Genomic DNA, 26,679 nt, shown 5'->3' with positions numbered 1-26,679 from the left:
CAATAAATCTGCCATCTTAGGCCACAACACAATCTAAACATAGCAAAGTATGAAGAAATGCTTCAGTAATGTGGTCAATATGCTCCTGGCCACTGTATTAGAGGAAACTTGATGTTATTAGATCTCAATTGTGACTGGACACTTGGTACAAGTCCAGTTTGTATACGTAACTAATAAGCAGTTAACAATAAACCTTCTGAATTTAGCTTTGGGGTACCCCTTTCCTACAAGCAGCTGTATATCAACTGGCTTAGAGGATCTACACGGTGAGATCAGCCAGCCGCTTGGACCCCGTAGTGTTTCCACACTCTGCTATGCTTTGATCTCTCTGTAGACACCCGGTCCAGGAAATGCTGCTCACTATGAGGGTTTCCATCTCCAAAGAAGAAGACTGCCAACCTATGACACAAACAACATTAAACTGTGACGTAAGTAAATTAGCTAGGAGGAGCAATGGATTCACATTGACTAAATGCAACTATTGGTAAAATGCTACTTTTGTTTTATCATTCTGTTCCCATTTGTATCTTGCACTTGCGTGAATAGGGCTGTGTCTAGATGAAAGCCCATTGCTCTTTGGCACTCTCAGAGTCCTGCCTATATAGGGCTGTACTATTCCTACTGCTTTTCCTCTGGGGTGTTTCACCATAATTGTCAGCTGCATGACAATGTGACACATAGAGCTATTGAACTAAGCTTGTGTGTGGCTTTTAAAATTGTAGAATCGAGTGCAGCGATTTTCACTCCAATTGTAATTTTGTAAAACATGCTATTGATATTGTTGAAAAATATTCACATTACTTTAAAAATCACATTGCCATTATAGGCTTGTACATATCAGTTAAACCTTTGTTCTGGTTTTCAGATACACAATTACAATCTCTTTGTATTTTAATTTTATTCCCCACCATTTCACTGTCTTCTTGTTGAGATGTACAATAATGGTCCAATGGTAACTTTTGGAAAGTATGATGTGCTCTTGTGCCTATTTGCAGGCCAACTATAAATAGTGTAGCAGCCTACGCATGCTCATGTTTGATTGGAAATTTCATTGCCTTAAGTCAGTGCTCTGGGGTATCTGTCAAAGGAGGGAAGAAAGTTTGGGATGGTAAGTAAATTTGATTACATTTAATCTACTGTGTAAGCTTATAACAAGAGGATACCTTGGGAAAGACAACAGTTGATTGTTTGAACTTTTTTAACTTGAACTTTTTTTTTTTTTTCCCGAAGATTTGTTGTGGAACCTAATTCATCTTTTTATTTTTTTATTTTTTCTTCTGCTTTTGCTTTTTGTGGACTTCTATCTGATGGATATGGGTTCACGGAGGACAATGACTCGTTCCCAGTCTGGAAATGGGAGATTCCCAAATGGGACACAAGTGAGTGGAGGCAATCGGTCCCCTGGGTGCAGCTACCTTTCCAATGTGAGGCCAGAAACCAGGTACAAGTCCACTGACTGCCGAACCCACTCAAACCACCGCATCGTCCTGTAACGTTTTGAGCGGCACTCAAACATTTCACAGCATATCTTATTTCTTTGTTTGTTGCTATGGTCACCGGAGTTTAAATAGTTCTGATTAAGAGCAGCATGTCTGCAACGCAGTTTGGGGCCCACTTCACATCTAGCAATACACAATACAGCCATAGTGGGGCAAAATGAGCTGACACTCAGCTATTTACATGCAGCAGTGGTTCTCACACTGTGATACGTTTACCATGACATGTGCATGAGCTTCTTCAGGGAAATGTATTTATGTATTTGAATTAGATATTTGACTCATGCTTTAGAAATGCATTGACGTTAGGTGTTTTTGTTTTGTTTTTATGGGTATAGACATTGTTTATACCCAATTATTTTATTTGGTGGTTGCCTACTTGATTTGAAAAGTTTGAGATTCCTTGTACCTGCAGATTGAGAGAATCGAGAGCCCCTAATCTTGTGATATTGTATCCCCTTACTTGTGTTTTCACAAAAATAGGCAACTAAAGCATCATTATTTCATGGTGATATGAATATTTAAATATTGTTGACATTTGTTTCTCCTTTTTAATCTTTGTTATGTAATCTATTTAATCTGAAATTATTATGCTTTGTGACAGGATGGATTTTATTATTTATTTATTTTTTAAATACATTTGATCACTTTCTATATTGTACATTATTTTTGACAAATTCCTTTTAAAAAGGCACATTTTGTCAACTGAAAATTTAAATGATCATTAATGTGGCTGTTTGTTTACATGTGAAGATGATAGGAAATACTGTCTTATGGTGTTAGTCCAACTGCAGACATGCACCGAACTGTAACAATATCCTTTAATGCGCAGTGGCCCAAAACGGTTAACACCAGACATGGATAAAGTGCACATCATCCATAAGCACCAACATAATGTTCTGATTAAATGCATGCCCGCATCTATCCATTCTCATCTCTTCATGCCTCTCTTTTCATTCTGTTCATGTTTTGTTTTGTTGCCTTGTATGTTCATGTAATCTGGTCAACTTGTTTTCCTTGCAAGCTTTGTCGATACAATATGTTTATCAGAGTATTATTCAGCAAATTGTGTCTTGATTATAAAGCTCATCTACAATCGAACATTGTCTGACATCTTTTTATTTGTAGGAGCACTCTGTGCAGTGTCATTGCACAGTTAACGGAAGAAACTCAGCCTTTCTTTGAAGTTACTCTGAAGTCCAAAGCTGTGTCTGAAAGCTGCAACGTCAAGTTCTCATGCGTCGTTACAGGTAAGACAATGTTTGCAGAGACTTTGTTATAATCACACACTGAAACTCTCAAAATACACTGGTGAGAATCAGTACTTGTTAAGCAAAGGAATTATGCATCCAGTTTCATCAAATAAAATATTAACTCATATTCAGCTGATTAAGGATTTTTAAATTATTTAAATGATTATATTTTATAATTTCATTCTTTTTTCAGGACACCCAACTCCTCAGCTGACCTGGTATAAAGATGACATTCAATTAGACAGATACTGTGGTTTGCCAAAATATGAGATATTCCGCAATGGCCAAAATCATTCCCTGCACATATACAAGTAAGTGCACCAGTTATATCAGGGATCTCCAACCAGTACCTCGGGAGCTACCAGTAGCTCGCCAGGCCTTTCTAGGTAGCTCGCCAAAGACTTTCTACGTCCCTACATGCTTGATAACTAAAATTTTAGATGCATTATCTGTTTGTTCTGAACATGCTGAACACAATCTGTGAACTGTTTTAGGTTGGTCAATATTGTAAAGTATAAGGACTAAACTCAAGTCATTTTCTTTGAAATACTAATTCTCTTAGGCGAAGTCCACCTAAATTGCATTTTATACAAGCGTTTTTGAAGCATAAGTAGCTCTCCGACATTCTTGTTGTGTAAAAGTAGCTTGCCAGGTAAAAAAGGTTGGAAAATCCTGAGTTATAAACACATCACTGGTGTATTGTATAATGCTAATTAATATACTTTTGTTGTTTTCTGTTTTGTTATTGCTTTTGACAGGTGCACTGTGGACGATGCAGCAATATACCAGGCCTCAGCCACTAATACAAAGGGCATTGTGTCCTGCTCTGGTGTTCTTGAAGTGGGTGAGATGAATGAGTTCAAAATCCACCAGCGTTACTTTTCCAAACTCAAACAAAAAGCTGAGAACAAACGCAAGGAGGCAGAGGAAAAAGAAAACCAGGAGCCTGCACGAACCATCAGTCCAGATCGAGCTCAAAGGAAGCGACGTTCAACTGTGGGCGGCTACATCAGTGCCCCCAGCTCCACAGAGGAGGACAGCAGCGAGAGGAACCAGCAGGAGGCCACTGTAGAGGTGAAGGCCAGGGTACAGGAGAGCAATGTGGAGGAGGTTAAGGACATTAAAGGAACCACAGAGCCCATGGAGCCACAATCAAATACTGCTCAAGATGCCAAAGACAGTAGCTCTACAACTGCTACAAACAAATATGATTCTGCTCAGAAGGTTTTCAACGCACTACAACCCAAAACCCTTTTAAAGAAATTTAAAATCTTGAACCCTAAAGTCGGTCATGAAGAGAAAAAGTCCTCTGTGGATAGTTCACCGGCAGAAGGTTCTCTGGAAGCTGAAAGCAATGCTACTACAACCTCAGTGCTACCTCCATTTAAAACTTTAAAACGGCGAGTGACAGGCATCAGTGGCAAACAAGGATCAAGTCAGGGAAAGGTTGATTGTAAGACAGCAATGGGAAATGCAAAAGTAAAGAGTGGGAGTCGTTCCAATAACTCTTCACCTGTGATACCTCCGAGGGCTTCAAAACAGCAGCAGTCACAGCCATATATAAAAGATAATATGAGTACAACTCCTAAGGCCAGAGACAGGGATAAGAAGGCAAAAAGTTCACCCCCTGATATGACTTCCCACACAGACAAACCATGTGATGGTGGCACTGCTGTCCCTCAGCCTCCATGTCAACAGGCCAGACATGACGTGTCCCAGAAGGAAACAAGACCTGCCCAAAAAGAGGGGTGCATGCCTGAACGAGGGCAGAAGAGGGAGGTGAGAGACTGTTACGTATGACCTCATGAGGGCTTTGTGCTGCCAACATTGGCTTCATCACTAACACTTGCATTTGCTTCTATTTTTAGACCATAAGTATGTGGTGGCTGTTCTGTGTGATGAGAAATAAATGATGCATGTTGAAAGGCATCTTTTCCATTTAAAATCATGCATTTTATTTGTACTATGTACAAAATAATGCTTATATCAACTGGAATGAAATATGCTTCAATTCCAGTTCATCAAAAACGCATGCTGCACAAAGAATAATAACAACCTCAGGTGATCTTCATTCTTGCTCCGCTCCACAATGAACTGCATTCCTTAACCTTCACATATATTTGTGGGTGATTCATTAAATTGCTATTTGTTTGTAAAAGTAGCTTTGCATTAAACCTAATTATTATATGTTATAAACCTTGGGTTTAGAATATTGCTCCTATTGTTTCCGCTCCCAGTAATCTATATATTAAAATAAATAAAGCACAATTAAAAGGAAGATGATAATCTGCTCTGTGCTGCTTGCCACTGCTGCTGTTTGGTATCTATATTTAGCACGCTTGAGATAAAGCAACAAGTATTTACAGCTTGCTCCTAACAGTGTGTTTGTATCCTCCACAAGGCTACGCAAGCCCATGCAAAGACACAGAGGAATGAAGCAACTGTCGACCTTGAGCTGCAGGCCAAGCTCCGTTCAACAGTGGCACCAGAGAACACCCCGGCTGTGAGGACTGAACAGGACAGGCGTGGCCTGTCTTTGCAAAGCGAGCTTCCCAAGGCCATTGACAAAACGAACCAGGACACACAGGATCATTCCAGGGGATCTGCTGAAATCTGTGTGGGCCCGTTACCAGACACACAGAAGCCACCACTCGATAGTACCAGCGTGAGAGACAGCATGTCCAAGTATAATGTTTCCCTCACTGCTCATCAAAGTCATCATAATACACCCATAAATACCGTTGAAGGAACAGAAATACAGCTTGATGAGAAGGTAAAATGTAATGAGTCTGGCACTTTAACAGCACAGACGACCATTGCAGCGGGTGGAGGGGAGATTGTGCAAGAAAAGGCTGGAGATGTACATGCAACTAATGATGACATCATAATGGACTTTTCCAACAGAGGGAATGAATCTAAAGGTTCAGCAGAAAGTGTAATGTCTTTAGGAGGTGGAGAAACTGCACTGAACACAAATAAAGCAGAGATGCTTTCAGAGCCAGAGCCAAAGGATTTCCAGAAATGTCAATCACCTATTCCCAACATATTATCTATAGCTGAACTTCTGAGATCACAAATAAATGCCCTTGAAGAGTCAGTTTCCTTAAAGACAGCTCCAAAAGAATATACAGAAAATTCCCCTGGAAGGATAGAAGAAAGTGATAGCAAAACGAATAACGGCACATGCATTGATAAAGGCCCACCACAAACCATAAAGGAAACGCTAATGCAGATCTACAATGAACTGATCAAAACTAAAGAACTATTTGGAGATGAAGCTCCTGCTTTGTCAAACTGTACACAGTCCCCCAAGTCTCCAGAAATCCCTCTTTTAACCAATGGCTCACCTGAGAACACTTTACTATGTATTGATGTAAGCAAACAAGCTCTGTCTGAAACGGCACTACCTCTGACAATGAATGGACAGGAGGCTCCGAAATTGGATTCAGTGCAAAACGATGACATTAGGGCAAAAAGTAAAATAACTCCAGAAATCAAACTCGACGGTGACTTGGTAGAGAACAGAGAAATTATTACAGAACCGTTCATTTATAATGGCAAAACAGAAGAACTTAAGCCTGTGCAGAGCGTTTCTCACAAGGAAAGTAATTCACAAACGGAGAGTCCTGCACATGAAGACAATATTATAGTAGATTCCTTGCCAAATGTAATTCTTGAGACTAGTCCTTTATTAAAGAAGAAGGATTGCGTTTCTATTCCTTCTGCTACTCCACAAGAGCTAGCATCTGGAGCCAGGCGCAAAATCCCCAAAACCAAAGTGGACGAAATTGAACCCCCAACTCCCAACAACGACTTAAATCCTGCTGCAGCATCAGTTTCTTCATCCCCAAGGCTTTCTCGACTGCTTCCGTCAAGTGCAGAACAAGCATCACCGAAGAAAAAACGTTCTCCACTCCTTGGCAGAAAGAAGTCGCCAGTAGAGATACCAAGTCAACAAACCCAGGAGCTTTCTGATTCAAAACTTGAGGAGAACCCTGCAGACAAGGTCAAAAAGGACCCATACAAAGGTAAAACAAGTATGTTCTTAGGAAAAAATCTACAGAGTAACTAATATCTTATTATGTTGATTGCTACAGCTCCACAAGTCATCCGAAAGATCAGAGGAGAAACCTTTTCAGACCACTCTGGAAATATGAAACTGTGGTGTCAGTTCTTCAACGTCCTCACTGAATCTACTGTTACATGGCATAGAGATGAGTTGGCAATTGCAAAAATGTTGAAAAGGTATAACTTAATTAAAAAAAAAAACAATAACGAATAACACTATTATTTTTTAGATCTGTAGCCTGTTAGTCTTTATCTTTCAGTGCCGGGGATGAAACACAAGTCAGTCTCGCTCTTGCCCAAGCCACGTCCCAGGACACGGGTGTTTATGGATGTACAATAACAAATGAATATGGGACAGACTCAACTGACTTTTTGCTTAGTGTTGAAGGTATGCACTAATTTACTCAGACACTTTTATTCTTTTATAAAGCTGACCTTTTCTTACTGTTCCGTAGTTTTAGCTGGAATGTCGCTGCAAGAGGACCTTGGTGGTAGGAAGGGTCTTAATGCCAAACCATAGTTTTATTCACGTCATGTCTTGTACTTGACTTTGTGCCTTTATTGATGTTTGCAGTTGGAGAAGAAATTGAATTGACTCCTCTATTATTCAACAAAGGAGTGGCTGATTGTGTGTGGGGAAACAAGTTATTTGGCCGCATAATGGTTCAAGAATCTCACCTTGGTGTAGGATGTTCTCACAAAACATGGAGAGCCAAAGTCATTTATGGTCTGGAACCTGTATTTGAGTCTGGCAAGACATGCATCCTTAAAATATGCAATCCCATTGTATATGGAGGTAAAGGGGAAAGCCTGCTAATAGAAAAGAACCAAGAAACTGTTAAACAGGTGAGGGTCTGTTATTGTTGGCGTGATTGTAGTGCCACATCGTTTTTTTATCTGTAGCACTTTGAGATGTGTTTTTCATATGTAAAGTGCAATACCAATAAAATGCCTTTTTATTATTACATTACAAATGTATAAAGGCTTGACTTAACCTGACTGGCCATGGGGTTTTCTCATAGACTTTTATTCATCTAATCTGTGGTATTGCTCCAAGGAGGTTTGATGGACTCCATTCCATTATCATTTGACCAATTACAGCCATTTGATTTGGTATTGACATCCGTTTTGAATGGCGGCTCTAAGTTGGTTTATATTGCAGAGCACTAGATCCATTTAAATATAAAATACATATTAAGAACATTGAATGACCTGCCAGTTTAATGTTGAATGTTTTTCTTAAAGGCATGTAAAATTCAAAACCTGGCTCGAGAATACTGCAAGATCTTTTCTGCAGAGGCAAGAGCAGCAGAAAGTTTTGGCTTCTCTCTTGAGTAAATGCGACTGCTGAACATGATTTAGATTTACATACTAACAGCTGTTATGTTGTGTAATAAACTATAGTATCTTTGTCACACAGAGTGATCCCAGTTTACCTGATGTATCGACCAGCCACTAGTATTCCATATGCCTCAGTGGAGGCTGATCTGATGGGGGAGTACAGTAAACACTGTGGTCTGGATCCCTCAGGAAGGTTGGACATGAAGAACACATCTGAGGTGGAGCAGAAGTGCTGTGCCCTGCAGCACTGGATCTTCCAGTGGACCAGTGGAAATATGCTCTTCACCAAACTGGAAGGTAGGATAACCAGAGAAATACATTTTGCATTTGTTGCTTTAGCTAGATGTGTAAGATTCTAGAAAATCACTACATTTGTGTGGCTGTGTGGAGCCCGATTCTTCACTGGGATGAATTTAAAAGCATGTTTCACAACTTTCAGGGTCACTGTCACTAGAATTCTAACTACTCGCCTTTAAAGCCCCACGTGACATACATATGATCATTAGCAAATATAAATCTGTTGTCAACAAAATCCAACTCAGGTTTAAACTCTATTGCTCTTCAGTGTTTGAAGCCCTTAGAGTATAACATCATTTTCAGTTGGGGATGTTGTGTTAAATATCTCATTTCCCTCGTAACCGTTCCCTTCATTACTGATTTACTGCATGTTTCATTGATCCTAACCACAATGATTTTTCATTTGCAGGTGTTGACTCAAAGATCACAAATGTTGGAATTTCAGTCAAATCTTCTGGGTCAGTGCACTTGTTTTGTTTTGAAACCAAAATCTCATTTGTTAGGCAATTTGAATCTGAAACCATTAGCTAACGTTTCTGGGTTTTTTTTGCCTTTTGTACATGTTGTTACAGGCACCAAGGTCTCTCGCTCGAGGGAAATCCAAAGGTTTTGGAGCAATTTGTCATACTGCATCAGTGTAATTACTTCTGTGGTTTGCTGGGTTTGCGATCACTGAAGGTTATTGAGTCACTACTGATGCCCACAAAACCTAAAGGCTCCAAAAGTCCCTTGATTCAACGTAAAATGGGTTCAGGCTCTTCAAGTCCACAAACTGGACGGAAGACCTCTAGCCCCAGGACACCCAGGAAGATGGAGCAAGATGGCCGAAATACTCCCTCCCACTCCGAACACAGAGCTGCAGATGAATTCAAAGATAAGCTGAGTATTATTCATTAAAGATGCAGAGGGGAAACAGATGGAAGAAAACAGACATTCATGTTTTAAGTCAAGCTGCTACGAAGCAAAGTACCGCAGCGGCTGTAAAATCACGTCAAACAAGAAAAGTAGTTTTAGTCTGGACTGTTTGCTATGTCTGATGTCATTCCTTTGCTTTAACCAAATACAAAGTCACTTGTTTGATAGAAAACAAACAATATGCACTGTTTATGAGAAAAATATACTGTAACGCACTTATGACTTAAGTGAAAATGGTTTGATTTGATAAAAATAGCAAACTTTGTGTAAATATTTGACTATTAGTCTAGTAAGTAGTACAATGGAAAGGATTTAATAATGCTGTTTGGTGTTTTAGCATTGAGTTTCAGGTCTCTCTCATGCCAAATGTAGCAATATGGATTTACTTGCCCCCTTGTATGATCTTTTCTAGCAGATATGTGCTTGATCACATCTTTAAATAAACCAAAAATCAATCAATCTTTGAATAAACTTGTTTCAAATTAAATACCTTGCTATGTTGCCATGCTAAATACATAACTAGATCATATTTTTTATTCCAGTGACAAATACAAATATATATACAGTATATATCATTATAAGTATTAGTAGAATCAGTTGAACACAGGTCAGTTTTATAGCTACATTTCAACAGCTAAAAATCAGAAAAATCTAAAGCCAGAATAAAGGCCTTTTATTGTAAAGCTATAATATTTGTCTTCATTTTAGTTTGCCCACAGATTAAATAAATTGCTCCAGTTGAAGCGTTAATGGTTATGCATTGGTCATGGTGTATCCCGACACTTGCTCAAACTGGAATTTACATTCACTTTTACAACTAAAAGATTATTAACAGCCACTGTGTATGGCTGTGACAACTAATCATATTCATTGTGATTATTCACTTCCTTAAATAATTGATGGCTAATATATGGGTGATAATTTCATTTGGATAATACAGACTCTGAAACATGCAAGAAAAAAAAAATACTTTCAAGCTAAATGTATAAGTACTCTATCAAAGGATCCTGATTTGACATGTTGTTTCTTTAGTATGGTTATAATTTTATTTCCATAGGCACAGTAGAAGTAATTGTTTAACGAGTCAGCTAATCTTAGAAATAATCACTGACTAGTTGAGTAATAATCATTGTGGCTGTTGGTGCGAGACGCATGCTCTTTAGCACTTGGTTGTCCCATGTCAGTGAGTGAAGTGTTGCCTGCGACCAGTGTTTACAGAGTGAAAGGCTAATTTCATCAAGATAATCCTCCGTGATTCCCTCAAATTATGACTCACCGTTTATGTAATAGCTGGACATTAATGCACTGATTTAGCTAAAGCAGCACATTATACTTTGTGTCGTTCCACTTTAATTAGCCTAATATTTACCAATATTTCATTATAGGTTACATGTCTAAATAAACATTCTATGATTTTAAAATATAAAATATACACATTTGACTAATTAATGGTCATAATTTGTCAAAATACAAAAAGGCCATTACACTCAGGTAACAGATCTTCAAAGCTATCACGTTTCAGCTGAGCCATCTTTCAGATCATTTATCTTTTTTTTCACAGTGCGCAGTCTTAATTTATAACACTGCCTCCCATTGTTAACATCATCCTCTACTAATCTTGATACATACCTGTTTGCGAGTATGCACACAACTTGTTATTTTTATACAAACAACTTAACCATAATTAACTTTTAGATGTAGATTATAAAATAATGTTAAATATAATATTTGAGTGACATTTTTAAATGGTTTAACTAATAGAACAAAGACGCATATCTAAGCTAAGATTAAAATTTAGAGAAATTATGCACTGGCACAGCTCTTCTTGCTGCAGTGCGTAGCTCTGGTGGAATGGCATGAAATCTGAATCAGTGGGAATATTCCCAGCATTAATGCTTCTGATAAGAGAAAGTAAATGAGTGAATTGTTAGTCTCTCACTGTACATTTGGGTCTGATTAATGGACAGTTCACATTATTAAATCATTCACCTCCACAATACTGTGTGGAAAAAAGTCCATTTCATTTTTAACTGATAAAACTAAACGATTAGGATGATGATGGCTGTTTTGTTTCTGTACTATTAGTATCACATCATAGGACCATTATACGTCAAATGATAACATAAATCAGAGAAACATAGGCAAATATATGTTAATAAGCACCTCTCCATGGCTGCCTGTGACATCACATTGTTGTGTCTCATGGATCTCAATTAGCATTATCATGCAGGGTCACCATATCCATTTAGGCAGATTATGTGAAAAGCATCACACATCGCTAAATGCCACAGACTATTTGGCATTTAAAAAAAGTTTTATCTCTGGTGAACCAAAAGTCGCAGGCCGGCTCTGGTCATGGTGCCATTGATTCCCTGACTGTCTGCTGAGTTCATGAAACCCTATCTCTGCGAGCATTTGCTCAGTTGGACATAATGGCATGTGATGCATATCTCTCCTCATTCCCAAAATGAGACCTTAAAATAAAATAAGAGGTTATTTATTTGAGAATTTCATTGCGCTGTCACTGTACTGTCAAAGTGTTAGGGCTTATATCACGGTATGATACTTATCATGACACGTGTTGCACTATTTTACCCTGAATGAAATACAAGTCCGTTATTAACCAAAAGTTAATCTATATTGTAAATATTTTCCGATTATGTGTGGTCTACAGTGCTGCTCTTCCTGCCCTGTAGCAGTGCATTCATGATAAAACAAAACAATATACAGTGCTCATTGTCTAAGCCCTACAACAATAAGCCGTTTTGACGTGCCTGTCCTCAATTAGAGATTTTTACATGATCAAATTCTTAAAGGCAAATCTAATTTTCTTAACTTATTTTTTTGTCACTTGAATTTGTCGAATAACTGCAATTTGGTTCTTCAATTTTGTATATTTCTCACATTCACAAACTGTTATGACCAAAGACGATCTTTTTTTTTCCACGGCTAGGAACCCACAAGCCCATGAAATTGTTTTGCATTTGCCAGTCAAAGTACTTTACCCGTATGCACATACGCCCATATTCTGCCCATATTATTTAAAGAACATTACATCAAACCATAACGCACTAACTTTACCTGAAAACAGACAGCCCAGCAAACAAAGACTGCAATTAAGAAAATAACATGCTATGAAATTGGAGGGGAGAACTGACACAGTGGAAATCACCAGGAGAGTATCCTGAGTCATACAGAACATTAAACAGTTTTATTGAAGGCAAACATCCACAGGAAATTTGGATCGTCATAAAGAGATTATAATAATTAACCTCCTAATGTCGCCCTTAATGTACAATTTTACTAACCTTCAATAAAGATAAATGTAAAATCTAAAGTATAAAGTCTATTAATTAAACTTCTAGTGGAAAGTAATTTCACTGGCATTTGTTCAGTGTCCATTGTTTGTGAAAGAATGTTTATTCAACTTGAAGACAAGTTAATTACCGTAAACATCAGAGGTATATTACATTTTTCCCCCATTGACTGCTATCTCGTAGAGACATATTACCCTATGATTGTATTTGCTTATATTTGCTTGGCGTCTGATGCAAGCCACACTGTGTAGAAATTTATCCAATAAATAAAATTGAAATACAAGTATTTATTTCATGAAAGATATTTTGATCTTTGAAGTCCTCATAAACGCTCACCTCTCCCAGGACATGAGTGTAACTTACCCGGAGTGGGGACGTTTCCAGCTCATCTCCATGGAGATGTCGAGTAAAGTCAGCAGAATTTGAGGTTTAAACAGGTTACCCCTCTGTATTTTTTTATAGGGTTGTATCAGTCTGGGACCAGTGCCTTTATTGGCGGCAGTAGAAAACTCAAAGGAATCAGAGCAACAGATTCCTTTATTTTGGTCGTGTGGTTCGCGAGCAGCGTCACTCATGGGGCAAGGAAGTCCACTCAGTTACAATCTATGGGCGGCGCACAGAGAGAGCGATTTTTTCCAATCAGCAGTAATTGACCAAAAACCCACAGTGGGTGAGTTTCGTGATCCATAATTCTGTGCGAATATTAAAGCAGAACCGCTAATAAAACTGCATCAATGGCAGATGCCCGCCCTTCGCTGATTGGTTTACTCCACGTATGCTTGCGTCTATAACACTTTGGAAATGTAGCTGATGCCATGGTCACAATATACAGTAGTCCCAAATGTTACACAGTGTGCCTTTAAATCAGACATGTAAAGTTGACTTGACTCTAAATTAGCCATTTCCATCAATCCATATTGATTTTAGGCTACTGAATCAATCAATTGATATAGGCCTATATGTCAAGTGTACTGATATTATACTGTATTTCAGATAGGTCTACAACAAGTTCTTCTGTCAGTGCTAGAGTCTGACACTGCATTATCTCACGAGTCACGTTTTTATTTCGGTTTTGGAAAGTACCCAATAAAATACAGCTGCACTACCATAACAACCCGGAGGCAGCGTATCCAGAACAGTCACAGCGCCCTCTGCTGCGGATTCACGACAGCGAATCTAGGACAGCGGTTTGCGGTCAGGAAGAACACCTTGCAGCTGAATCTTTTTTTTTTTTTTTTAGATTTATATCAACTAATTCTATGCACTTTTATTTTCCCCTATGTTTCCAAAACTTTACTTTACTTTTAGATTGCTATATTTCTTAAAACACCGGTACTTTAACAATATGCCTCAATAGCCTAAACGTCAGTGATATTTTGTCACATTTAACATGGATTTTTCATTCCTTTTAGTCACACTCGCTAATCAAACAACAAAGGCTATGGCAATGACAAATGATAGCATGATGAGGGCTGTTCCCTCATCATGAAGTAGAGGAAAGAGAAAGGCACAGAGAGGTGAACACAACTTTTTAGCAGCAGGAACAGATAGGCTATAGTTACAAATCTTATATGGGCTATTTTCATTACGTGTTTTTTCTACTTCTACTTGAGTAAAAAAAAAAGTTGCTCTTAAAAGTAAAAATGTTGATACTCTACCAACAACTACAATGAAAATCTTCTGTAGAGGTGCGGATGCAGGTGGAAGTACATCTTGCACAGCAGTCGCGTGCCAATCTCTAAAAACATCAACATTTTCTGAATTCGTTTTAAAGAAATAAAAATATGTAATCTCACAGTTTGACTTCACTCACGCCGACCTGCAGAGGCCGCAGTGACTGTTCTGGATGCGCTGCCTCCGGGCTGCAGGTTTATATCATTGGTCTGCCTATGCGCTCGTATCATAGATGTGTACGAGGCTCGTATCCTGGACTGACACCTCGACACAGAGCTCACAGTGGGCGGGACTTCCGGTGCCGCGCACCAGGAAGACACGGATGCGAGTTTTACAGGGTGATCGTGTATCCATATGGTCGATCTATTCAATTGTTTTGATGTAATTTAGGTCTATTTTCTACACAGTAGTGCTTGCAAAATGCTATCGCTAGATTTCCTTGACGATGTGCGTCGCATGAATAAGCGGCAGGTAAGTAACTGTGACATGCACCGACTTCTTTGTATGAGCAGAGCTAAATGAGCGTTAGCTACACGCATTATTATGCTACTTGATAGGAAGTTATTTGTGCTTTGATTTAACAATTTTGTCATAGTCGCCTACGTTGAGGTTCGGACATTTAAACACAAAGCATGTATTCTTAATATTCTGCATTTATTGTACGGGCTAGTATCATTACTGATGTCATTGTTTTTACCCAAGAAGCTAATGTAACGATTTTTGGTGTGTGTTTAGCTCTATTACCAGGTGCTTAACTTTGGTATGATCGTCTCCTCTGCGTTGATGATCTGGAAAGGATTAATGGTCGTCACGGGAAGCGAAAGTCCTATTGTTGTGGTTCTCAGGTAAGTCTGACCATCATCAACTGTACGAAAACGTGTCCTTAAACGCTCCGTTCTCCTGTCATCAAATGTTCTGGTCCTTCCTGTTGCCTTTGTTTATTTCCCCCCCAATTCATTATCTATTGATCTATTGATTTACCCAAAGAAAATAATGTGCTTTAAATCGTTTACTGTTTGTTTTTGTCTACATCTCAGTGGCAGTATGGAGCCAGCTTTTCATAGAGGAGACCTACTTTTCCTGACCAACCGTGTAGAAGATCCCATCAGAGTTGGTGAAATTGTTGTGTTCAGGATAGAGGGCAGAGAGATTCCTATTGTGCACAGGGTGCTGAAGATCCATGAAAAGTATGTGGCCGTTTCTGTTTTTGTACTTTCTGTACTTCCTTCATTTACACATAAGCACTGAAACATGTTACTGATGTGTGTTTGCATACTTTGTGCAGAAACCATGTGCTTCCAATATCACTTATCAGTTATTTATTTTAGATATCATTTGTTTACATGGGTTACGCTTGAATAATGGCAATGAATGAACCGCTGTTAAGGCCCGGAAATAGTTCAATGTATGTATGAAGCTAGTTTAAGGTCACTCACTTTAAATACAGGTGAACATGTAGGTCTACAATAATGCATTCCAATGTTGGCTATGAAAATGTATTTCATAGCTCGAAACTAATCAATGTTAGTTTTTCGAGCCGTGAAGATTCATGCAAGATAAATATAAAAGCCAACGGTCACCATTTGACACGTGTCCATGTGCCATGTCAACACACACTGGGGCGTCACAGTACGTCAAAGGTTTTTCTGTGTGGCACTTTAAACCTGTGATTTAGGCCTAGTCCACACGTAGCAGGGCATTTATAAATCCGCCCTCCGCCTAGAAAAGAAATTCCACACAGCCTTGTTTAAAAAAATAAATAAAACGGCATCCACACTTAACCATGTATATGCGTTTTTTCATCATAAATTGTTCAAATCGTTTCTGCACAGCACATACATTATTTTTTCTGCTGCTGTGTAGTTCTATGAGCTGTAAACACTGTAGTCCCAAATTCACCGTTATAGCTTTACAGACCTACCTAACAATTGGGAAGACATATACAAAGGCATTTGCCACATTTTGTGATCTTCCGTCAGATAAATAGGCTAGTACAGCGAGTAACTTCCTTGTCCAGACTCACGGCTGATCGCTGACAGACTGACCTGGCACGTTATAACTCCAACAACGGCAGCAGCGAGGACTGTGGCATTAGCCTCACCATTTCCTCCGGGAGGACAACTTCATCTCAAAGTTCTCCTGCAGAAGCGCGTCCCGGTGTTATGCCACAAACTGCATGACTGCCGAGAAATGCACCCCCGCTGTTATGTCTTCGAGGAAAATGTCGGATGTGGGACGGCTACTTGGCGTAAAATAACTGACTGTAAAGTGCTACTTCACCTGCGCTTTGACATGAAGCAAGACTTGAGCTTTGGAGACGTTTGGAGATGCTGTTTCTGATGTAAACACAGGCCATGTGCGCAGCACGCTGGCAGTGACGTGGTCTAATACTCCGGTTATTGATGTCCACACTCAAACGCGTAACCGGAGTTTACTGTGGTCTCTTTTTGCGTCAAGTGTCAGAGACCGAGACTCGACAGCAGAAGTGCAAAAAAACGTGTTTTCCCTGACGCGTCTGGCTTCAGCAGATCCCAATCGTGGGGCAGGGTGCATTCTTGATTCTCGCTCGTTTGATAGCAGGCAACCATAAGGCTCGTCTGTTCTTCTGAAATGGGTGCACACCTGCCGGCATGTTGTGAAAGTTAAGTCCTGGTGAATTGTTGGTACTCTTATTTGCGCAATCAACAACGCAACACAATGGTATTGCGTTGGTTTTATACGAAAACAAAAACGTGTCAATTGTCTGGCGGTGCCACAATACAGTTTTCCAGTTGTTTTGCACCGAGACTGCTCGCGCATACACATAATTTAGTATGCATACGTCACATGAAATGGGTCTAATGAATGCATTTGTTGTTTCAATAGGGAAAATGGAGACATCAAGTTCTTGACTAAAGGAGACAACAATGCTGTTGATGACAGGGGGTTGTACAAGCAGGGCCAACACTGGCTGGAGAAAAAAGATGTGGTTGGGCGAGCCAGAGGGTAAGTTTTATGCCTTTTGAAATAAAATGTGCACTTTCTCAATTAATTTTATTGTGTTCATATTTACTAGGAAAATTATTAATTTTGACGCCATCGGTGATAGACAAATTAGATGTCAATTAAAACCCGTAATTTATCCTTTGCAAATGGAGTGGGTGGGTGGTTGGTGGTGGTCGGAGGGGTGGTCGGAGGGGTGGATGGCGCAGACTGGTTGCCTCGCTTCCGTCAGTCTACTCCAGGCAGTTGTTGCTACAATAGTTGCTTGAGAAAATGGAGGCAACTCACACCAGAAGTCGTCTCAGGGGTGCAGATCTTCATAAATAAAAAAAAAGGCATCGCATACTCAAGTGTGTACTTAAGTGTTAATTTTGACAACATATTTTAATTTAGTTTTAGTCTTAGTCTTTTGACGAAAATGTAATTCGATTTTAGTCTAGTTTTAGTCAAAAAAATATCTTCAATTTTAGTCTAGTTTAAGGCCCAATCTCAATTCTCTTTTCTACCCCTACCCCTTCCCCTAGCCCTTGCCCTTCCCCTTCCCCTACACCCTGAAACCAAGGGCTAAGGGCGAGGGTTGAAAAGACCACCCTAAGAAATGGGACAGCCCTCCATTTGACTGCATTTACTAGGTTGAGGTTATGTAAAAAAAAAGAAAAAAAAAGAAAAAACAAGCCTACCTGTCTCTGTAGCACGTTTCTACTGAACCAGTTCATCACTTGACTGATACTGTACATCCCCGTCCGTGTGTTGCTGCTTCTACAGCTGCAGCTGTGGCTGCAGCCAGAGCTGCGAGAGATCAGCCGATTCGCTCATGTAGCGCACTCAGCGGGGCCGGGCAGAGGTCGACCCGCTCACAGTGCGCGCAGGGCGGGGACAGGCACCCGCAGCCTCCGCTCTGAGCCCCGGCCTGAGCGGAGGCTGCCGAGGTGCGCTCAGACCGGGGACAGACAGCCTCGGACCCGGGCTCAGAGCACAGCGGCGCGGGCAGACAGACCGCGGGGAGACAGCGGGACACAGCGGGCGCAGCAGCGATGAACCCCGTGTGTCATGGCAATAGCGACGTATCGGAAGTTTGGAGAGAAATTGCAAAAGTCGCTAATGCAGCGCAAATAGCATTTGCAGCAGCAAAGCGAAAACGTAGAACACACACGTTTAACGCAAAGGACTGTTTTAATTGTTACACAAAGCGAATAAAGTCACAAACGAAGCGTTCTGCAACTTTATAAATGTTGTAAGAGTGATTAGTGATGATGTTCGTGAATTAATTTCGCAGCTTATTTCCGTGTTTTGTCGAACTCCTCCTACCCCTTCGTCTGAAGTGTGCATCAGCAAAACCCTCGCTTGAAGGGCTATGTGACCCTCTCCCTCACCCCTACCCCTCACCACAAAATAGAATTGGGACACCCCTTCGTCTCTCGTGAACGCGCAAAACGAAGGGAAAGGGCTAAGCGGAGGGCTGAGGGGGAGAATTGAGATTGGGCCTTAGTCGACTAAAATTTCAAGTAAATTTAGTCGACTAAATTTAAGACGAATTTAGTCAGCTTTGCATTGATAATATTCATTATAATCATGTTTAATCTTGTTCCTCTGCTTCATGGAGCTGCTCCACATGAACAAAGCTCCGCTGATCCTTTGGCAGTGAATTTACATAATCTGAGGCTCTTTCAGACGGTCAATAGAAGTTTGGATGATTTTTGTCTCTCCCTTTCATTTTTATTTAGTCTTATTTTAGTCGACTAAAATATCTGGACATTTTAGTCATAGTTTTAGTCTCATGAAAAACTTTTAATTTAGTTTTAGTCCAATTTTAGTCGTCAAAAATAACACTTTGACTAAAATTAAGACTAAATATTTTAGTCGACGAAATTAACACTGGTGTACTTGAGTATGCGATGCTGTTTTACAATAGTAGCTCACCACCACCAAGTATGGCTTGAATTAATAAATGCAATGTAAAGCGTCTTTGAGTGTCCAGAAAAGCGCTGTATAAAACCGATTTATAATAATAATAATTATTATTACTATTATTGTTGTTATTATTGTTATTATTGCTCATTGTTATTATTTGTTTTTGCACGGAATTACTTTCATGTTGTTTTAAGACGCAGCAAGTATTGAAATTTATTGGAAAGTATAGACAGTATTTTTGTACCCTTTGTAACCTTATTGTAACCTTGTGGGGTGGGGTGCTATTCTAATGCTCTGATCACTTTATCGCTCCTGACGTCTGCACAAGTTATTATAGATAAAGCATAGTTATTGTATTGATTGCTATATTACTATACAGTGGTCCAAAGTAGCAGGTAAAGCATCTCCAATTTTCCATTTGACATGATGTGGACCTCAACGACTTTCCCAGCAATGGGAGAGCCCCACTGGGTCGTGATCCGTGTGAGATATCATAAAAAAAAGCACTTAAAGACTACTAGGTCAAGATAAGAGGGTTGACCCTCTTTTGTTTGAGCCTTTCCTCATCATCATATCAAGCATCTTAAAGAAACACATTTTAACACACTTTGATACCCTTTTCTGACCCCATTACTCATACACATAATAACGTCTGGGATCAAATACGAAAAAGGACATTTTTTTTGGTCACTAGCACTGCAATAGCCATGTTCTTCATCCTTTAGTGATTGTTGAACAAGTCTGGATTCGGGCACTTCAGAGATCTATGAAAATGACTAAGGGTAATAACTACCTAACTTGAATGGATACAGATTCAAGCACGTAAGAATACAATGCGTTGAGGCCATTTCTGATTGCCCCCATTTATTTATTGTTGTTTTTCTGTTAAGTAATTGTGACTTTTTTTGAACAATATGTTTTATTGTCCTTTTTCTTTTAGTCAGACATTCAGGTTATCAATGAGCTTTATAGCAATGGGAGTTGGGAAAACATCTATAATATATCAAGTTAGAAGAACAAATTAGAATGGATTAGTTTATTATTAAGAAAGCCATGTTGAATTGAAGGTGAACGCCTCTTCAGTACAGGCAATTTTACACAAATCACCGTCATTTGGTAAACTTATGGTTTATTGAACTATTCCCAATATTTTTAATAGGCTGTAAATAGAGATTTAAGAATACTTACAGACATTCATTATTTTTATTTGTGTTGTAGATTTGTGCCATACATCGGAATAGTCACAATCCTCATGAACGACTACCCCAAGTTCAAAGTAAGTCTTCTGTCAGTTTTCCTTGTGTTTTCAATCATGAACATTAATGCAGTGTGTGTTTAATTGTGTTTGCAGTATGCCGTTCTCTTCATGCTGGGGCTCTTTGTATTGGTCCATCGAGAATGAGTTGCCCTCCAGATTTCAAGACCCAAGGAAGAATTCAACGTCCAGAAAGCCTCACCATTTGCTTTTCATAAACATATTTAAGTTACACTTTGTCAGGTTCAACTGCTTTTTGTACCATTTGTTTAAATTTTTATAGAAATGTCCATATGGTGTTGATGGTAACACCAAAAACAATCTTAACTTAATTTTTTGGTTGAAAAATTTGGTTAGATTAGGTCAAAATCTTGCAATCTTTAGAATGTAAAAAAAAAACCATCTTTCTTGTCCTTGTTCTTTGACTAAGAAATGTGAAGTATTTTATGTCCACTGTATACAAAAGTTAATAAATAAAACTGTGGCTCAGTTTGTCTCGTCTGTTGATACAATCTAATGCATTTTTATTGTAATGTGTTTTGTGTGTTTTTTGTTAGAATTGGAGTCGGGCATATTTTTGAAAGCATACTTGACACGATACTCGACCTATACACTGAGCAGCGTGTGGTTCACTAAATTACATGATTTGACCATAGACCACCTGAGCTGTTCACTTTCTGGGCAGATATTATACCATGAGTTACATAAAGGCAATTGCTTACTGTATTGTGTAAGCAAGGTAGTTGCCTTGTAATATTGAATATACTGACATTGAACAAGGCAGTCGTTATTGCTAATCAGTATAGATAAAGGATAATACATATTCAATATATAGGCCTATAGTTACCACTGCTATCACTATCACTTTGTGTCACTGTATCACTTCATATACACTATGTCAATCCAATCCCATTCTATGTCAATTGTTGTCGTCTACCATATTTTACCGCTTATTTTATCTTTATTTTTTTAAATATTCTTATGCATACCCCTAAGGCCTTATAGCTTAACGTTTAGCTTATTTTTATCTTAACTCTGTTATCTGTGTTATATGTTTTATGTTTAATGTTGCACGTCTCACCAAGAAAAAATCCTAATTAATCCTAATAAAAAACAATGGCAATAACAATTCTGATTAAAAGCTTAAAATGCACGTGTATCTAACAGACAAAACTCATATTCTATGTGTGCATTTTGTCGTTTTTACAAGGTTTCAACAATATATTGCTGACTTGGCGACATAGTGTCCTTTCGAACAAGGCACCATTAGAGATGCTGTCAAGTAAAACTTAATTAAAGTGACATTCTGTAGCAAGAAATGCCTGATATCGCGTATGCGTGTGAATGCCAAAGGTTATGAAAAGACCACAATACTGCATATTTGCAGCTTGTCACCCAGTGGTGATAAAAAGTGCCATTTCCAATCAACTTTAAATTGATGGCGAGAGCAAACGGGTTCCTGAATCCTCCGAGGACTGATAAAGATTACAGCAACAAGCTGCGACTGGCCAAATGTCCTGTTGTTCATCGGAGAGACCAGACACGAGCGGGAGAGCGGGGCAAGTCCGTCAATAAACCGTGTGACTCACGTACTCGATATGTGCCGTTAAATCACGCAAATTACAATGAGCCAGCCCCCTCCCCAACAGTGAGAAAGCCCAGCTCGTATAAAAGATGGAGCGCTTTTACGCAGCGCCAACGATTGGAGACACTTGGAACAGTGCGCGTTCGAGAAAGGTTTTGCGTTGCGCGTAAAAATGAAAGGCATCACTCTCCATAACGTCTGCTATTGCGGCTTATTCACGTATCTTGTGTTGTTATCGTTTATGCCTATTACGGCTTCTGTCAGTTTTGACTTAACCGAACTCCGGAATAAAGTGGCAAAGATCAAAGTGAATCCAAGAGGAAATCTTTGGGCGACTGGTAAGAACTTTTATGACTTTTAAAACGATTGAAAATTACCTTTTTCATGAAGGTTCTATTTGATTCATGAAATATTTTGCATTGTGAAAGGCCATTTTATGGGGAAGAAGAGCGTGGTGGATGCCCCCCTGCTGCCCGCCTCCGACAGCCAGAGTATGGATGCACTGGAGATGTCCCCACCCGCAGAGCAAAGCGCGCTTGCGGAGCTATTCCAAGAATTTCTACGCATGGCATTAGACACGCAGATAGAGACAGAAGAAAGACAATCAAACAATTTGGTAAGTATCGCTTTTCCACGAACTGTATAGCTAATGCTGTTGTCCCAAAGCATATGATATTCTAATGTGTCTATTATTATTATTCCAGGGGTCCAATTTGTTGATGAAGATTGTGCAGAGTTATTTGCAAAGGAGAAAATAAAAAGATCAGACACCATAAAACCTTGGACTTTCTTCTGCCAAGATTCTTGTTCCAGCTTTATAGGTCTACTGTTAATTACTGTATGTCTCATGACTTAGGCTGATAGGCTTACTTATAATGACCATTTACATTGTAGCTTTTTCTTTAGGCTGTATGGAATGAAATAATAAAAAAAGATATTTGCACAACTGTTATTGTAATCTTTGTAGATTTACGTATAAAACAGACATTGTAACACTTTTCTCTATTTGTAGATGTAAGAACACTGGTCTTTAAACCTGTTGGACATAAATAACACTTACATAAACACAAATGTAGGCAGACGCTTATATAAAGATGAAATATCTGAACATTTTAGATGCATGAAGTAATGGTGAATGTGTTCAAATCAATAACACCGCAGGGAGGTGGCCCGTATCCCTGCCTTGGGCAAAGCCGTCACACAATGTAATATTGTTATTTATAAGGATACACCCACAATATCTTGAGACAACACTGGGATTATACAAACTCTTGAGTAACCAATGAAAAAAGATCTCAACAATGCCAGGGTCATAAATAAGCAATATGCCATACAAACACATTTTCTTTTATCTTTTTTAATATGACACCCCGTGGAGACCTGCAGGTGCTGATGTAGGTCAGTAGGTTATAGGCTTAATCTTTTTTTTTTTTTTCTGAAAGAAAAAGTTGATGGGAGTTTTCACACATTTCACTGACCGTTTCTCATTTAGTATAATTCCTCCAGGTACGACAGACACAAGTGGCTTTCTCTACTGATGAATTTATTTTCTTCATTTTAATAAACACACCGTGAAAACTATAAAACACAAACAAGACAATAATTAGCTTCAAGAAAAATAAAGACAATTGGCAAATCAAAATACTTAAGACAAAAATAAAACAGACAAAATACCTCGTTGGCTGAGTACCGAGAGCTAGAGGAATTAGCTTCAGGTTTCTTCTTACTTCTTATTTCGGTCGTTTCTTGTTAAACGTTTATCTTTTGTTTTTCTTAAACCTCATGCTTCTTTTTCTCTTGAGAGATCGCTTCTTTTTCTCTTGAGAGATCGCTTCTTCTACGATAATTAACCTCTACTCTGCAGACGAAAACTGACTTTAGCGCCGCAGCGCCCTCTGGTGGCACTCAACCATAATAACATAAAAATACATAAAAAACAAAGTGAAATGAAAGTGTGGCAGTTACACTCCCACCAAATCTCACTACTCTTGCTGTGGGATTTCTATTAATTAACTCTAACTGACAGTCTGAACATGAAAACAACTGTAAGCATTAGTCTGCTTCAATCAAAACAATAACCTTATGTATAGGTCTTTCTAGTGAAACGGTTTTAGTCGTAAGTTTGTTTTGTTTGTCATACGTCCTTTCACTAACCAAAAGTCGAACCTTTCTCACTTTGTTATCAGGTCCAGGATAGACGTCTGTGACTTTGGCTAGCTTCCATTCATTGCGTGGTGCAAGATCTTCTTGTAGAAGCACTACATCGTTAATCTTCAGATCTCTTCTGTGTGCGTTCCACTTCTGTCTTGGTTGCAAGTTGAGCAAATATTCTTTCCTCCAACGAATCCAAAACTCGTTAGCCAAATATTGTACTCTTCTCCAACGTTTTTGAAGGTATAAGTCTTCTTTCATGAACTCTCCTGGTGGAGGCTGAATAATGGTTGACTTCATTGTTAGGATGTGGTTAGGCGTTAGCGGTTCCGGGCCAGTTGGATCGTTCAAATGTTCAACTGAGAGTGGCCTGCTGTTGATAATCGCCATGACTTCGTACAACAAGGTTCTTAAAGATGTACTGTCGAGTCTCTTCGCTGAATGGTCAAGGATAGCTGAAAGAACACTACGGATGGTCCTTATTTGCCTTTCCCACACTCCGCCCATGTGGCTTGCCGATGGGGGATTCATGAGAAATTCACATCCAAGTACTTTCACTTTCTCTTGGTCCAAATCTTTCATGAGTTTTGCAAATTCTCTCTGGGCACCAACGAAATTGGTTCCCTTGTCACATCTTAGTTGACGAACATTCCCTCTGATTGCAATAAACGCTCGCAAAGCATTGAGGAATGCGTCTGTACTTAGATCGTCCACAACTTCGATATGTATGGCTCGTGAGCATAGACAGGTGAGTATGAGTCCATATCTCTTGAGTTCTTTACGTCCGTCTTTGACGTATATCGGTCCGAAACAATCCATTCCGACATAAGTAAAGGGTGGAGTAGGTTCTGTCCGATCTATTGGTAAATCTCCCATACTTTGATTTTCTGTCTTCCTTCTGTACTTGCGACACTTGACACATTTGAAGATGTATGATGAAACTGCACGGCTGCTTCCAAGGATCCACCAACCGTTAGCTCGCAGTTCATTCATAGTCATTCCACGACCTTGGTGTTGAACTTTCGAGTGAAAATGTCTGATTAACAAAGTTGAGACATGACTGTCCTTGGGGAGTATGGCTGGATGCTTTACGTGTGGGTGTAGCACAGCTTGACTCAAACGTCCGCCAACTCTAAGGATTCCTTCATCATCCAGAAACGGACTCAGTTTGTACAGTTTCCTATCTTTGGTCTTAGAAACAGTTTTCTTTGATTTCAGATTCTTTATTTCTTCTGCGAAAGCTTTCTCCTGAACTAGTTTAATGACAAACAGTTCAGTTTCTTTTCTCTCTTCCAAACTTGTACTTTCTTTGGTCTTTGTTATTTCACCTTTGCGTTCCTTGACTTTCCTTCTCAAGATTGCAAGTGCTCTTATCAATCTTGTCCATTCTGAGAACTTCTCAAATCTGTCGAGAATAGTTCGCTCTTCTTTTGCCTTGGAGGTACACACAAAAGCTTTTCGAAGCTCTGGATCATTTTCTTTGATCTCTCCCACCTTGACATCTCTAACAGGCAGGTTCCTTTCCCAGAGAAATGCTGGTCCTTTAAACCAATCTGAAGACTTGAGTTGTTCTGCAGTTAAGCCTCGAGAAGTGTAGTCCGCAGGGTTGTGCTCTGACGCGACATATGCCCATTGCTCTGGTCTTGTGCTTGACTTGATTCTTTGTATGCGATTAGCTACGAATACTTGAAACCTCCTGGCATCATTATTTATGTAGCCGAGAACGACGGTAGAGTCTGTCCAGAAGAACTCTTGCATGTCAGGGATTTCAAGCTCTGTTCTGAGAAGATCACCGACTCTAACTGCAACAACTGCTGCTGAGAGCTCGAGTCTAGGGATAGTCGTGACGCTAGTGGGTGTGACTCTTGACTTGGCCATTACTAAACAGCAATGGACTTGATCTGAATGGTTAATGACTCGCAGGTAAGTACATGCGCCATATCCGTTGACACTGGCGTCTGCGAAGTGATGAAGCTCGTAGCTTTTGACTTGTCCGAAATCTTTAGGAACGAAACATCTTGAAATTTGCACATTGGCTAAACTTGGTAGATCTTTGATCCATGATTCCCACTGAGGCTTCAGATGTTCTGGAAGCTCTTGATCCCAATCAACCTTATCTCTGCACATTTGCTGGAGAATCTGCTTGCCAAGGAGGACAAACGGTGCGATAAAGCCAAGGGGGTCGTAAATAGAGGCTACGGTGGAAAGTACACCTCTTCTTGTCAGTGGGTTTGACTTGACTTGAACTCTGAACTTGAAAGTGTCTGATGTTACGCACCATTCCACTCCAAGAGCTCTTTCAATGCGTGGTAAACTTAAAGACATGTCCAGGTCTTTAACTGTAGCACACTCTTCTTCAGGAATAGTGGACATAACACTTTCACTGTTGGACACAAACTTGTGGAGTCTTAACTTTCCAGTAGCACATAGCTCT

The 26,679-nt window shown here is 39.4% G+C and overlaps 2 protein-coding genes across 2 annotated transcripts; both read left to right on the top strand.

Annotated features, from left to right (window-relative positions):
• The first annotated feature begins 936 nt into the window (after positions 1 to 936).
• LOC306961669 (alpha-protein kinase 3-like) lies at positions 937 to 9,372 on the top strand. The gene is made up of 14 exons (XM_079554513.1): positions 937 to 1,108; positions 1,231 to 1,441; positions 2,625 to 2,746; positions 2,943 to 3,060; positions 3,508 to 4,528; positions 5,151 to 6,777; positions 6,847 to 6,994; positions 7,078 to 7,205; positions 7,273 to 7,308; positions 7,392 to 7,663; positions 8,063 to 8,151; positions 8,238 to 8,455; positions 8,865 to 8,913; positions 9,028 to 9,372. The coding sequence occupies exons 2-14, from the start codon at positions 1,308 to 1,310 to the stop codon at positions 9,350 to 9,352; spliced, it is 4,287 nt and encodes a 1,428-aa protein (XP_079410639.1). The 5' UTR covers positions 937 to 1,108; positions 1,231 to 1,307; the 3' UTR covers positions 9,353 to 9,372.
• A 5,283-nt stretch (positions 9,373 to 14,655) lies between these two features.
• sec11a (SEC11 homolog A, signal peptidase complex subunit) lies at positions 14,656 to 20,982 on the top strand. Its single transcript, XM_079555228.1, has 6 exons — positions 14,656 to 14,832; positions 15,097 to 15,206; positions 15,399 to 15,548; positions 17,227 to 17,346; positions 20,473 to 20,530; positions 20,606 to 20,982. The coding sequence occupies exons 1-6, from the start codon at positions 14,782 to 14,784 to the stop codon at positions 20,654 to 20,656; spliced, it is 540 nt and encodes a 179-aa protein (XP_079411354.1). The 5' UTR covers positions 14,656 to 14,781; the 3' UTR covers positions 20,657 to 20,982.
• The last annotated feature ends 5,697 nt before the right edge of the window (positions 20,983 to 26,679 follow it).

Source organism: Gobius niger (assembly GCF_951799975.1).
Source record: "Gobius niger genome assembly, chromosome: 4".
In the NCBI taxonomy this organism is placed as follows: domain Eukaryota; kingdom Metazoa; phylum Chordata; class Actinopteri; order Gobiiformes; family Gobiidae; genus Gobius; species Gobius niger.
The sequence above is the reverse complement of the archived record's forward strand: the minus strand, read 5'-3'. Positions and strand labels throughout refer to the sequence as shown.